This window comes from Diuraphis noxia, unplaced genomic scaffold (genome assembly GCF_037042655.1).
Source record: "Diuraphis noxia isolate RWA-SAM2 unplaced genomic scaffold, SU_Dnox_SAM2 contig0001, whole genome shotgun sequence".
Taxonomy (NCBI): Eukaryota; Metazoa; Arthropoda; class Insecta; order Hemiptera; family Aphididae; genus Diuraphis; species Diuraphis noxia.
This window is the reverse complement of record NW_028301711.1, coordinates 78856184-78872378: the sequence shown is the minus strand read 5'-3', so window position 1 is coordinate 78872378 and position 16195 is coordinate 78856184. Positions and strand designations below refer to the sequence as shown.

Sequence of the window (16195 nt, the reverse complement as noted above, 5' to 3'; positions counted from 1 at the left end):
AATATATACATATATATTATGTATTACATTACGCGTGTGTTCGAACGCAATTCGAGACCAGTGAAAATGTAATTAAAAAGGAAATAAAAATAAAATATCAACAAAATATTTCGTAGTTATTTCCTATTATTCGAGTTCTGCGAGCGGTGGAAATACAGTACATTATTATTATTATTATTATTTTAAACGCGATTTTTTTTAATTTTTTTTTTTTCATATCGTTACTTGTGATTAGTGGTAAACTTCGCGGTAGTAGGTAACCTACGTGCTGTTATCGTTACAACAATAATATATTAATAATAATTTCTCTCGGCGATTCTAACATGCAACGAGGGTTAACACTCACTTCGTGAATCGAATACGCGAAAATGTAACAATCGCGACGTAAAGTACGAAAATAGTTTTAATTAGGCGAGCCGCATAATATAAGTATTATAATAAATTTATAATTTATTCATTTTATTTCGATTGTAAACTAAAAAGTATAGATGGCTAAAAATTTGGCTTGATCCTGCCCACTTGGAAGACATATATTATTTTGAAACGCCCATAAAATTCCAAAGACAACTCGTGCGTTGAATTTACCTACACATTATGTACCTACCTATATGAACCGTATACGTAGTATTCTGCAGCCATACGATACAATATGAATAGAATACTTACATGGTGCAGATATAATATGATGGTGTGTATGTACAGCGTATGTAAACAAAACGACGTGCACACGAGGCCCCCTCGGACGGGGTGCGAAATAATACGCGTACATAGGTACACTATCATATACGATCATATGTACAAAACGCTGAAACCGAGAGTGTTGTGTCAAAGGTGTTTTTTTGTCACTCTTCTCTCTTTCTCTCTGCTGCTGTGTTTTTCCATCCACCCGGCAAACAAACGATCAATTTTGTCGCGCGGAGGTGGTGGTGGTGGCGACGGCAGTTAAACTCGACGTGTGAATGCGCACCATACAAAGGCCACGGTGGCGAAAACCACGTTTTGTGTTTTATCATCATCGCGTATTATTATTATTTTTGTTATTGCTGTTGTGTGTACATTACAATATACACGCAGTTGTGAATTTCATGCACAGATGACAGACACGCGTATCTATATATATATATACAATATACAAAATGCGATTTTTATTGTGCACGCGAGTTTACACTACACATGTATATAATATGAGCATGCGTATACGGTGCAGGTCGGTCAATGTAATATAATTTACGTATATCGTATACACATTATAGCCACCACCGAATTGTGGGTATATATAATAATAATTTGTGGTTTTATGTATACCTACTATATTATGTTTGTATAATATATTATTGTGGTGTCACTAGGAAGAGCGCTTAACAAGCGCCCGTTGTACTTTTCAGTCGGACCGTGACCGGGGTGCTGCTTTGTACGCGTTTATTATTACTATTATTATTGTACACGAATATAGCTGAAAAATTCGATCACTGATAGCGAATTTGCAATTTGTGTTATTATTGTTACATAGCCAATTGCAGCAGCATCAGAATAAACGACGAAACCAGCTATAACACCATATTATAAGTACTAGCGCGATCGTGCAAAACGGTATATTTATAGGCGTATAAGTATAACTGATTAACTGATGTCTGGTCACTGGTCAGTAGTATAGTGACTTATTGTTTGGTGCTCTAAAAGATTATTTCCTGTCGCAGGACTTTGCATATTGTATCATGTGAACCTCATAACAATAATATTTGTTTAGTTTCCCGCTTATGTAAATAAAATATTATAATATCAAGTTGGCGACCGTTTACTTTTTTCCGTGTGCACACAAAACAATAAGCGTCAGAAGCAACAGCAGCCGATGATATTATACCATGATTATCATTGTTATGTATTATTTGAATAACAACGGGCGTAAAATTACGTTTGACATGTGTCAGTCAGTCAGTGCGTGTGATACGTGTGTGCGACTCGTCAACGGACGTACAATGTATATGGGGTATAAAATCACGTCCCCAATATCACACCACAAATATCAAAATAAATAAATATAATTTATTAATACAATATAAAGAATAATATTATATTGTAATTTTCGAATATATATTGTAATAAATACACAACGAATTTTACGAATGTTGGTAAGTAGCAACTTTCATTTTTTATTTCGCTACCCCGTTGACTTTTAGGATTTATAATGTTAATACATAGCGTATGCAGTCAAAAACTCAAAACTGCAGTTGTTGGTATAATAATATTTTTTACATAGGTACAATAATGCATATCAATTTGGGTTTAAGGAAATGCTTAAAATCTATATAGTCTTAATTGCATCCATCAACGTAGAAATGTAGAATATATAAACATCGATGATGAGAAAGTAGGTATATATAGATACAGCATTTACATTATTTTCGCAATAAAATGTATGTTAAATGCTACCAGATGTTTGACTTCGATATTATTACTCTTCAAAAATTATAGTAAAAAACATATTTCAGCCAGATCTCATAATAGCCATATAAAAAAGTAGCGATCACCTACAACAGGTAAATTTAAATAAAATCTAATGGCACATATGCCATGTAATAAATAACAATAATATTATAATATAATAAATAATAATATGTGATACGTATACAATATAATATTAGTTATATAAGGAATACTCGCGTAACGTACTGACGTGTGAACGTTGGACGAGTTACAATGAGTGTATATTGCTCACAGTGCAAATCGAACCACAAAATGTGCACAAAATCGGCAATCAGCGCGGACCATTGTACGCACATACACAACGAAATAATATATTTATGACGTGTATTGTGTACACATTTTTAATAATATAATGCCACCACCTCTTTACACGCGGGTCGACGTCAATATTCGAATAATAAAAAAACTCAACGATAATTTTCTATGGCGTCGTGACGTATATAACGTTATATCACCGCGGGTAGGTCGGTGTATAATAATAATATAATATATAGAAATACCTACACGTTTTATTATTATTCGGTGTCCGGTCACAAAATTGTCAAAAACCCGCCACCATATTATAAAGGTGAGAATTATTATTGTTTTTTATTGGCGACACCTATGTATAGCTGGATATATTATATATGCAGTGGAACACACACACACATTTGTATATACAGGGTGATTGATTTATCAAAATCACTCATTATTAAAAAAAGTATTGACTTTTTTCAAAATATTTTTTTACATGGTTTCAATTTGTTAAAAAACCAACGTTTTTATTAAAAATTAAATTTTTATCCTCATCATTTTTTATGTTTTTTTAATTTTTTGAATGGCAACATTGAGTTTTAAATTCATATTCCAAAGCAGAATATTTTTCTAAGTATTTTGATAAATAAAAATCGAATTTGGGGCTAGTAGTTTATGAGTTATAAGTATTTAAAGTTTAGATTGGCAGAGTAGAGTGGTACGGGGTTACCCCGCAAAATGTTTGTCCACTACTCTGCTTGTCTAAACTTTAAATACTTATAACTCATAAACTACTAGCCCCAAATTTGATTTCTATGTATCAAAATACTTAGAAAAATATTCTGCTTTGGAATATGAAATTAAAACTCTATGTTGTCATAAAAAAAATTTTAAAAACATAAAAAATGATAAGGATAAAAAATATTTAAAAATATAATTTTTTAATAAAAACGTTGGTTTTTTAACAACTTGAAACCATGTAAAAAAATATTTTGAAAAAGTCAATACTTTTTGAAATAATGAGTGTTTTATGATAAATTAATCACCCTGTATATATATTGTGTATGTGTGTAATGGTTATAACCAGTCGAGAGACACGCTGTATGTTCACATTTTATTATATTTTATTCATCGCGTTATTATACTCGTATATTATTGTTCAAATGTTCAATACTAATATACTTCAGCGCGCGGTATAGAGATGGTATGCATTGGATATATGTATAGATGGTGAAAAATAATTTTTCATCTGATTGTGAGGTCGTGTATAGCCAGAATAATTGCAATATTATGTTGTAGAGCTGTACATACCAATACTATTATATACGTATCACAAAAGCATGTTAGTTATTAAAGGTAAAATAACAATATTTAGTGAACAGCAAGCCGTTGCATATACAATATTATAATACACCTGTTTAACAATGTTTAATACTGGCTTAATATTCAGAATTTGATTTGGGAGGATATATACATTTTTAGTAAAAATCTGTTAACCTCATATCTCCTACAAAATAACCTTAATCTCGCTAAGAAATGCAATTATTTCTACTATAGTTGAATAATAAATACATAATATAATATTAAAATATGTTTACTAAGATAATCATAACCTATAATATTGTACATATATTAAAATATTATACATTTTATAAAACTAGATTCAATTTCCTTGAGCTTTTAGAAATACGAAATATATTCAATATAATTATATAATATACAGAATTTATTTTTCTACCCCGCTGTACAATGTGGGCACCTAAATCTAAGTTAAATTTAGCCCTTTTGGCCATTTAATCAAAATTTTGTTAATGTCGAGAAGGTTCTGAGGTAGATTTGTCATTAATAATTTCACCAGAAAAACAAGGTGTTTAGAAATATATCATGGCTCTCATCTTCCACTTAATCACGCCAATGCTGTTTTATTATATATTTATGTACCAATTGCTTGGAACATAATATTAATTTATACACATGGTTGTACCAAAAATGTAAATCCGTAAATCGTTTGGTTAAAATGTGTATGTACGAACGAAACCCGAGATGCACAAGTATTTTTGTGTTAATAATAATAATATGTAAGTAATTCGAGATAACACGCGTCAATTATACGTCAGCAATGTTTGTATATTATGTTTAATTCATTAGCACCTATATCTATACATAGTAAGGAGTGGTGAAGTGATTTATAACATTACATTTCAAGATTGCAGGACTGTAGCGATGTAAACGGAAACGTGTATGTAGAACGAGGAAACTTTCATTACATGTAGGTAGCTGATTATAGGTAATATTATATTGTTAATTGTTATTATTATTGTGTTTTAACCGCGGTATACCAAGGGCTAATGCGCTTATACACCCGTATATATTTTTACCTCCTACTGTAGATATACGTCAGCGATATCATATTATTGTAGGTTAATATAAAATATCATTACCACCTAAACAGTCTCCAAAGTAAGTTTAGTGTACACACAATGAATTGTATGATATTTTATGAAATACAAAACCCTAAATAATTAATCAGAATTTTGTGACATCGGGGTGCGTACACAAGACGCGATAGGTCTAACAACGAATTCGAAAAATATCTTGGTGTTAATACATAGGTACATTTATATAAATACATTTGATAAACATAGCATTACATCATTAACCGCTATAATCGAAAACTAAACTTACTGGTATATGTAAGTATATCGAATAAACGAATTCACGCGGTTATAAGTGTAACATACACATTACTGTGAAATTTAATGAGCTTATTATATATAAATGTCATACAAAACAGAATAGGTAGGTGGTATTTTAAATTTGTTTGTTTTTAATGTTATTATATACAGTTGTATAGAAACACAATGTTACAATATTTTTATTGAGAAATTTGGTTTGTCGCGGTAAAATATTAAACAATTAGTGCCTAAATTATTATTAAATTAATCAGAATTCAGAAATCCGTACAGAATGCTCTTTTGTGATCCTCAGTAATAACGGAGCATATTATTATACTACTATGCCCATATATTTTGCTATAATACGATTGTGGTTAAGCAAATACTGTAATACCTTTTTATATACACCACCACCGTCTTCTGACGGACGGCCGAAAATTAAGTTTCGACAAGTCTCGCGGACAGTCGGGACGAAGAGATAGGGTGGCAGAACATATCTCGCTGCATATCTCTAGGGATTATTATACAATATATTGTTGTTATTATTTCTGTGTTCTCAACATCACAGGCACAGAGAAAAGAGTCCGAGGGTAATTTATCAATCATTGTGCTATGTATCACGTTTACAAGACTGACAAACTCGCCCCTACACTGCGCGGACCTCGGGGATTAAGCGGACGTTCGATGTGGGTATATATCAAATAATTTTTTTTTATAGAAACAAAAATACAATTTAATGTGTCTACAATATATTTATCGTTCATATTATCATATTATATTATATATACGTCTCTAATGCACTCTCGATTGATATGCGTCCAAATAATAATAATAATAAAACGGTCGAGTCACCACTGTTGTACAGGCTACGTGTATGCGTGTGGAAAACGGGTAGGTATGTCGGACGTGCGTATTATAGCAACTATTTATAATATAATATATATGTATTATATAATGTCGGGCGGCAAGACGATCGTTTTGTAACAAGTTATATTGTCGCGCGCACGGATTGCACCCTGAATTGCACGGTGGCGGCGGCGGCGGCGGCGACGCCAAAGGATTACAAGAAGGGATTGTTGCGCCGAAAGGATATATTTATTATAGCCCCTATTAGGTACATACATCGACGAACTGCAGTTAAGCACTATATATTATCGCATCCCCGCGGGCAGAAAGGTTTGTGCGGATAGAGGAAAAAACGCACAGCGTGATTCGGGTCTTATGGGTGTATTGTATATATATTTTGATATTATTAGAGACATACTGAACGTACGGCGGGGGTATACATTATACATCGTGTGACGTTTTCTCTTATTCACAAGGACAATAGCCCCGAAGGAGGAAAGATATAGCGATAATAGAGAGTGAGTGAGAGATAGTGAGAGAGAGTACGAGGAGAGAAAAACGTAAAAATACTCCAGCTATCGTTTATTTACAATGAATTGTGCACGGGTTTTTTTGTGTGTGTATGTACACACACACACACACACACACACACACGTGGGAGACGCAAAGTATTTAGCCACTATATATAAACGACGACGATCGCGCGACGTAACCGATGGGGCGCGGTGTGAGGTCTTGACGAGCGTGGTTTTATCATCTCTCCATGAAAGGGACAATAGCCGCTTGTATTATATGCTTTTTAACAACGTCAAAACACACACTCACACATACATGTATGATATATATACACATATTTCTGTGTGAGCGCGAGCGCGTGTGTATGTGTACGGCTACTCTCTTGGTTCCAACACACACACACACACACACGTTATAATATACGTATGCACAATAATATAATAACAATATATAATACGCGTTTTATACACGCGGCGGTCTGTCTCGGGTATCTCGCGCTCGCGCCTCCGAGAGTCCGTCGTGGACCAATACGTACCAGAGCTATGGCGTTTGAGGAATTCACGAGGACTATTAACTTCTGCCGCAGCAGCCGCTCGCCGCATTATATTATTATTTTATCATCGTCATATACACACGTCGTATAGTTGATGTATATATATATATATATATATATATATATATATATATATATATATATATAATATAATACTGCCATATGGGTATATTATGTTATGTACCTCCTATATGCACCTATATAATACATTGTACACGCGAGGCAGACCTACAGCGGCGAAACCTACTGCGGTAACGCACGATTAGAATATATAATATATATTATAACATAATAATATGATCGATGCGGTATGACCGCGCGGCCACCCCCTTTGTCGTGACGTCAACTGTCCCTTTGAGTTATCTGTAAGCGGTCAACCTAAATATGGTTCATTATGTAAAGAATGTCGTCGTCCTAAGATATTTCATATCATTGCTATTGAGAGAGTTGGTCGAATAGGTTCCTTGAGCAGGAACCTATATTATATTATTATATAGCTGATGTAGTAATTCCGGTGGACGAAATAAGTTTACGTATTCCGGAATATGTACCATAATAATTTTAGTTGCTTACATAACATAATATTTTATAAGGTTTTATAATACTACAAGTAAACGTCTTATTTGATTGAAAATGTTACTTGTGGGGTGTGAGAGTTATAACGGCCATCGTGCGACGTGCATGTATGATGGATACACATTTATGATATCTACAAGTTCTACAACCATGCGCTCGTAAACACGCAAAATCTGATATCAACTCGGGGTGCGGTATTGGGTATACGCTAATCAATATCATAGAAATCCAAACGACCATAATTGACCAAAGTTGATAATAATATAACAATATAATAGTAATAAATAATAAATAGGTTATTACTGTTGGAAAGTCGTTTCGGGACATCGATAAAACGTCATTAATAATAACTTCTGTCCTATGTATACTTTTATATATTTATGAATGTGTGTGCCAGGATATTTAAACACGCGATTCGGTTTTATATTCTTTTATTCCACGTCCCTTATCGAACTCGTCCAAAATGTATAATACCAACTCAATAATAGGTGCCGTAATGATATATCTATAGGTATAAACTAATAATTAATAGCATATTTTTATTATTTGTTTCATTGTAATACTTTGAGTTGTATTATTATTTACGCATTCGAGATAATAATATTATTGTGACTGTTCTTTATTATTTTATTGTGTACTAATAACTCATGTGAATTAATTCAAAGGAACGATAGTTGATATCATTAGTAACTATTATTTATCATATTATTGTATAAAAATGCATAGGTACTACAGTCTAAAAATATCACTGCAACATTATTTGGATAGTTGTTAAAATATTTTGCGTATTTAATAAGATCTTTCTAAAAACAGTATGAAGATTTTTTATGACATAGAATTTCAGAAATTAAAATTATTCAGGTAAGTATTTAGAGTACATAGGTAAATAGATATGTATCTACGAAATAACTTATAAGTAATAACTAGCATGAACTTAAACGACATTAAAGCAATAGCGTCCTCGAAAAATAAACACACCGTACAGATTTTATCAATACCTTTATGATATATATATATAGAGAGAGATTGTAATGAATTAGCATCGAATAAAAAACATTTAGGCCAATGTATTAATCTACAAATTTTAAGACATAGCAAGTTGTTTGCTAAATAAATATAATTTATTGATAATTTCAAATATTCGGTACTTTTTTAAGGGTTCGGGACTTTGCATTTGCTTTTTTTCCGAATTTCCAACATTCTAATATATAATAAATAATCGTAGGTTATACTGCAAAGATAGAAAGTCAAAATATTAGTTATTTGGAGAAACCCATTGTTTTAATCGTTATAGTCGGACTGATCGACGCGATAATGAAAGATTATCGGTCGCGTTTTTATTTCGATGTCGTATGTGTTTATGTATAATTTATACATTTATAGTCGAAAAAACATGAGATATCTATTTAATAGTGAAGTTTTAAAAAGTTACATACGTCAATGGTCAATTCATTTATAAAGTAAAAAAGGAAAATTATAAGAGACAATTACATTTTTTTTGATTAGGGAGTGAGGTACAAATGTTGAAATTATTATTTTTTTTACTTTCACGTTTAAATGTATTTTTACTTTACGTTTATTTTGTTGGTTTTAGGAGTTACACACACATAAATATATAATATAATAACTCTGTTACTTGGCAGCTAAAAATTATAATGACGTTTCAGAAAATGTGGTACTTATTTATGGATAAAATATAGGTAACTGTTGAAGAGCATATTGCCGTGAAATAAGAATAGGTTTAAACCTAACGTTATATTACCTAATTATACCATACGCTCCACGAGATATACACAATAATAGGTACTTATAATTTGTAATAATGTATTTATTTTACACAGTATGAATAGTATGATGCATACCTTCCGGTTTTGGTGATGATCATTTCCGTGCCCAGTTCGTGAAATTTGGACCAGAGTTCTTTTGAGACAGACTCAAGGTAGCATTCTGTGGATGCCAAATCCGGACTAGTACATTTTGCCAACATTGTTGCCAGGTTCTTGGATGTGGCCTGTGCAGAATCTTGCGGGGGCGGTGTCCGATCACCGTCTTCGGATGAAGCGCTAACCGTTTCTCGGCATCTTTTTTTCTTCGAACCACTAGCAGTGCCATTTTGCTTTCCGGTACCCGCATCCACCGAAGACCGACGATGATAGCGGTTGGCGGCCAAATCTTCTGGTTCTGAAGTCTCAACGACGTCCACTTCAATGTCTAAATCATCAGTCCCACCCATCGAACCTTCGCCCTCTGTGCCTGCATGAAATTCAATAATAATATATAAATAATAACATTTGATCGAAGTTGCACGTAGATATGATTTTACTATGTATAATATTATTATGCTTATACTGTATACAAGGTATAATTAAAAATAATAATAAGTGCGTTGGTAGCAATAATAATCGATATAATAATACTATGTAACAAAATTTAATCCATACAAATAATTATATTCCAGCTAGGTACTAAACAATAATAGCGTAGGTACCTACATATAGATTATTATATCATTTTAAATTATAATAGCCCAAATTATTGATTTTAATGAAATTCAGTTGGTTTTAAAAATAGTTAGAAGTTAATAATATTAATAGGGAATAACAATATTTGAAGAAAATATGCAATTATTTATAAAACATTTTCTACAGTATAAAATACAAATATTACAATATCATAATTCTATTGTACTATACTAAAAATAAACCCATAAAAATAAGTAATAATACATTTTATAATTCCCTATTCCATTGCTATTTTTAGAGGCAAAAAATAGTTTATATGTAATAAAACGATTATTAAAATACTCATAACGCGAAGTGGTATATATAAATAGGTACACAAAAATACACGGCCAAGGTTTTTATTTATCAAAAAATATATTTTTATTTTTAAATAAGGCGCAATGAAATAAATATGATGATATTTAGTTCATCATCTTATAGTCTATAGTTAAGGAAAAAAAGGTTTTTAAATATCCAATGTAAAAGACCATGGCATGTTATAAATATACTAAATAGATTGACAGCTTGGATTAGAAATTTTTACAATAATATATTTAGTAAGTTGTGTAAAAAAAAAAAATATAATAGAAAAATTACTGTAGCTATTGTTCAAGTAATACTAAATTTCTTTCAAGAAAATGAAAATAACTGGTTAATAATATTTGATAGGTGTAAAATCAATCAATTACCTAATTTATTAATACGTACCTACTTAGAGTAATGTTGAAAAAACTTAAGTCGCGTGTGTTTTATATTATATTCATAAATAGGTTATGTAGATTTATAATATCAACAATATTTTGGCACTTACCGAACATGATGTTGTGTCTCGAATCGGCGGCAGTGGCGGCGACGTCATCTTTGCGCATAATAGCGTCGATCGAAAAGTCCGTGGGCTTTTTGATCGCGCTGGCTGGATGCTGTTCCTGGTTGGCCGTACCCATTATCATATTATTACCGGTGTATCGTTACCGTACCTATGTGGCCGGGTGGACGGATTATATACCTAGGTATCCACGACACGGTATACGGGTATACCAATGATTTAGGCAGTTAAACGGTGGATCTACGATAAGACGAAATTCTTTTGGTGCAAAATGTCGTGAAATACACTCGCAAACCGATGGACGAAACGGAACGTATTTTCGTAACTATACGGGTCAAACTCGAACGGCTGCGGCGTCGGCGGCCGTCGTCGTCGTCGACTTGCGGACCATATCGCGTGGTGTGCGTTTCGTAATAATAATAATAATATTATTATTATTATATTGTTATGAAAAATAAAACGCGGCGGAACGGACGGGCCGAGAGCGAATGCGATCACCGCGCCCGTGGTCGACTGATGGGTGTAGGTTTGGTATACGGTGTATATACCTGCGAGACTGCGTCGCCGTCGTCGGTCGTCAAGTACGCGGTGCAACGTGCGTGTGCGATGTGTGCGGCCGGTCGGTCGGGTTAACGTCACGATACTAAAACGAGGCGGCCGTCAGTGCGCAGGTCGAGACGCTCGGTGGTGGCTGCGGCCGTCGCGGTCCCGTCGGAGCCCGGCCCACGAACGCGGTCGCGGGGGGTGGGGCGTGTCCGTCGGCATATCGATCTCGCCCTCCTCCCTCACCGACCGACCGACCGCTCGACGGGGCCTGATCCGATGGGCGTTCCCCCGTCATCCCGCTGCTTCTACACTGCCCACAAATAGGTACAGCGCCGCGGTCGGAGCGACATCGGCGACGGCGATAATGTGTGCGGGCCCGTCGTTGATTTTCTCAGTTCCCCCCTCCGTCACCACCTTCCACCGAACAAGCCGAAACCGCATACCCCCCCCCCCCCTTCACCCGCCATCCGCAAAGCACGTTCATCGCCCGCCCATTAAACACCGTCTCGGCGTGAACACAACCGCTATATTATTATTATTATTATTCTTATAAGTAATAATAATTATTGCACCGCGAGTTTATATTATGTACATTATTAAAATATACAATGTAAATACCTACCTACGTAGCTCGTACCTTTACACTCTGCGCAGCACTGTTTTTCCGCGTATACATCACTGCACAGTTTCGTAGACAGATTTGCATAATAATAATCTCGTGTATAAAACGCGTGATATTCTTATTTAAAAAAAAAAAACCCTCCGGTACCTATGCGCTTCAGCAGTTTTTCGCCACGACTATTTATAATATGTCTTATGTGCGGCATATACCGCTGTACCACTTCCCAGCCTAATTCATATACACATACAATATATAGGTACTTTCAGTCATGTAGGCGGTCTATCTTGTTCAGTGATGACATGGCGAGAACATTTTTTAAACTCTATAATACCTATACATAATTGTTGTATAACTAACACATTTATACATATACAATGAAATGTATCAAACATCGTTATAAATACACACATACATATATATATATATATATATATATATATATATTATATACGTGTTGTAGAATATCATTTTAGATTCGAGTACTTAAATAATATTCTATACATCACTCAGAAAAAAAAAAGTTTTAGTTTAAATGATTGGGTAACCATTCTTAATTTGTTGCATTAAAATGTGTTTAAAAGTAATGATAGGTAATATACATAAAAACCAAGGGAATATTATTAATTAATTTAAGAAGTATATTTACTTTGATTTTATTATAAAAATATCAAACTAAATTAATGCTTACTAATCAATTATATTCCAATTAATTAATTAAAATAATTATATTCAAGTATTTCAATCATATAATCATCCGCAACATTTTTATAATAAAATAAATGATATAAAGACAATTTTTAACGACATATTTTAATCGTTTTTAACTTTTATCAGTTAATTAAAGTTATGCCAGATCAGGTTAAAACTAATAAAAAAAATATTTGAATTTTATCACTTTTGATTAATTTAATTTACCTACTTGATTTAATGAATCTTTGAGAATCTTTGATTTAATTATTAAAAATAAACAGCTTATCATCCATAATTATTAGATGATATTTACTTGAAGTTAGGGTTGACGGTATTGAAATTTGAAACCGGTATTGCGGTATTAGATTCGGTACCGGTGTCACCGGCGAATTATACCCCCTATACATTTTACCGGGGGGGTAAAAATCGCCTGAGGTAAAATTCCCCTACCGTAACAGGCGATTTTTACCCCCCTATAAATTTTACCTAGTGGGTAAAAATCGCCTGAGGTAAAATTCCCCTACCGTAACAGGCGATTTTTACCCCCCTATAAATTTTACCTAGTGGGTAAAAATCACCTGAGGTAAAATTCGCCTACACTAACAGGCGATTTTTACCCCCCCTATAAATTTTACCTAGTGGGTAAAAATCACCTGAGGTAAAATTCGCCTACCCTAACAGGCGATTTTTACCCCCCCTATAAATTTTACCTAGTGGGTAAAAATCACCTGAGGTAAAATTCCCCTACCGTAACAGGCGATTTTTACCCACCCTATAAATTTTACCGAGAGGGTAAAAATTGCCTGAGGTAAAATTCGCCTACCGTAATAGGCGATTTTTACCCCCCTATAAATTTTACCGTAGGGAGGTAAAAATCACATGAGGTAAAATTTTACTGAGGAGGTAAAAATCGCCTGTTATGTTTGACGATTTTATTCTTATTAAGCTTGAAAACACTGGAAAAATTTTTTTTTCTTAATCGATTAATTTTTAAACGTTTAAGAAGATTATGAGAAAAACCTACTTTTATAGATCATTTCTTTTTGAATTACTTACCAGAAATTATACAAAACTGCAAAAATTAATTAATGTGTTCTAAATACTTGAATAATACTAATAATAGTAGGTACCTAATTATCGAATTAGCGAACTACTTAAATTTATTATTGTGGCTATCCAACTTATGTTATAAAGTTATAACTTATAACTAACTTATCCGTTTTTAATATTTTTTTTAGTATATTTCATGTACTTAATTTTTTTTTATAACATCAATTATTGAAGTTTAGAATGTTAAAATTAAGAACACAATTTTACTTAATATTTTAACATTTTGCTTAATATTTTATGGTTTTTTTTCATAATATTACATTTAGACCATTTAGTTACATTTTAATTTGATTTTTTATGTAGGTAGGGTATCTAGGTACCTACAATAATATATTATACTTAGGTAAGTAATTACCGATAAAAAAATGATAAAATTTGTTAAAACATAAAATAAAATTGATCATAATAAAAAAAAAAAAAATAAATAAATATTCATATTAATGTTACAAATTTAACATGGTTATCCCTTGGCTTTTGTAATAACTGCATAACATAATACCTATATCTAGTGCAGTGTTTCCCAAAGGGCGTGCCGTGGCACACTAGTTTGTCGTGAAATTTGAAAGGTGTGCCGTGACAATTTGAACTTATTATTCGATAAGTAGATAATACTTAACCCTTGATTATATACGATCTAATATTTATCCAAAGTGTGCCGTGACTTATAATAACTAATAATAATGCGTCGTGATGGGAAAAAGATTGGGAACCGCTGATCTAGTGTGTACTAATTGTACACCGGAAAAGCATATGTATTATAGCTGATATATAACAAATGCAAACGTTTTAGATAACTTTTTAACTAATATCCAACAGTCCAAGACACTTTGGAGAACCGCAACAGAAATCTATAGTCTTGTTTGTCAAAGAATGTAATCATTGAAAGCCAAGTTAAAAGTGAAAAACATTATGCAATGCTATGTGCCTGTATTATAATAATAAAATCGCCACAAATACTACTTCAATAAAATAAATTACGAAAAAGAATTCAAAGAATAGTATAAGGTTAAAATTTAATTTGGATTATATTAAAGGTACGGCAGTCACAGCATAGAATACTCTATGAGTCACAGTGACCCGTCTGTCAAAGGTAACCGATAATGGCGGTTGGCGATAACCAAAACGTTACTATACGTATACTACTCAACGGTTCGTAATAGTTAGACAGGTAGATAGACTATTGTTATGTATTGTTACTTGTGACAATACACTATACAGTAAGTAGAGCCATACGCGTTAGACGCGCTTAGTATGCATAAAGAACATACCAAAAAATGTTGATAAACATTAAACCCATACCCATATCAACTATACTATAGTTAACAGCTTATAACTTCTTGGTAAAAAAAAGTAATGCAATGTCAATATCTGATATCTTAGAGATGAGGGAAGAAGGGGACAAAAAATAATAATATAGGACCCATTAAAGACATTTTAGACTAATTTCAGATTATTATTTTCATTCCCGTATTCACCTTCGTTCTGAAGACTTCAACACGGTGTTACAAATTTTTAATGTGTATATTTTAATGTAAACATATGTGTTGTGCGTACGATATTTAAATTATCGATTTTTTTTTATCAGAATCTTCATTTATAATCTCCGTAAAGGGTAAGTACCTAAATAAAAATATTTTAATTAGGTATTATATTATAATTAATGTACTTTTAATATAACTAAATAAAATAAGTAATAACCAGGGATCGGGTATTTATGCAATTGTATATTTGTTCGGGAAGTAAAAAGAATAAATCTGATCTAGTAAAAATTTGTGTTGTGGTGTTTGGAGTTAAAGTTTAAAACTTTATTGTGCATATTTTTGCATATTTTGGGATTTATTTCTACAAATGCATATTTTTAAGATTTATTGATTTTTATTGCATATTTTAAAATAGTTTTTGATTATTTACCCTTAAATCAATTATTTAGTAAAATAATTTTTTAATACGTAAAAATTTTAATTGCTAGGTATAGTCGTATAGAATATGCTGAATGTTAAAAAAATCCAAAGACCT

The 16195-nt window shown here is 32.6% G+C and overlaps 1 protein-coding gene across 1 annotated transcript in view; it reads right to left on the bottom strand.

The window, feature by feature from the left end:
* The window catches only part of LOC107172139 (uncharacterized), a 56960-nt gene extending 45115 nt beyond the window's left edge, over positions 1-11845 (bottom strand). Inside the window, exons 1-2 of the mRNA XM_089216673.1 lie at positions 11197-11845; positions 9747-10137 (exon numbers count right to left, since the gene is read on the bottom strand). Of these exons, the coding sequence (XP_089072799.1) occupies positions 9747-10137; positions 11197-11335 (530 nt within the window). The 5' untranslated portion in view covers positions 11336-11845. The remainder of the gene's footprint in view (positions 1-9746; positions 10138-11196) is intronic.
* Between the last annotated feature and the right edge of the window lie 4350 nt (positions 11846-16195).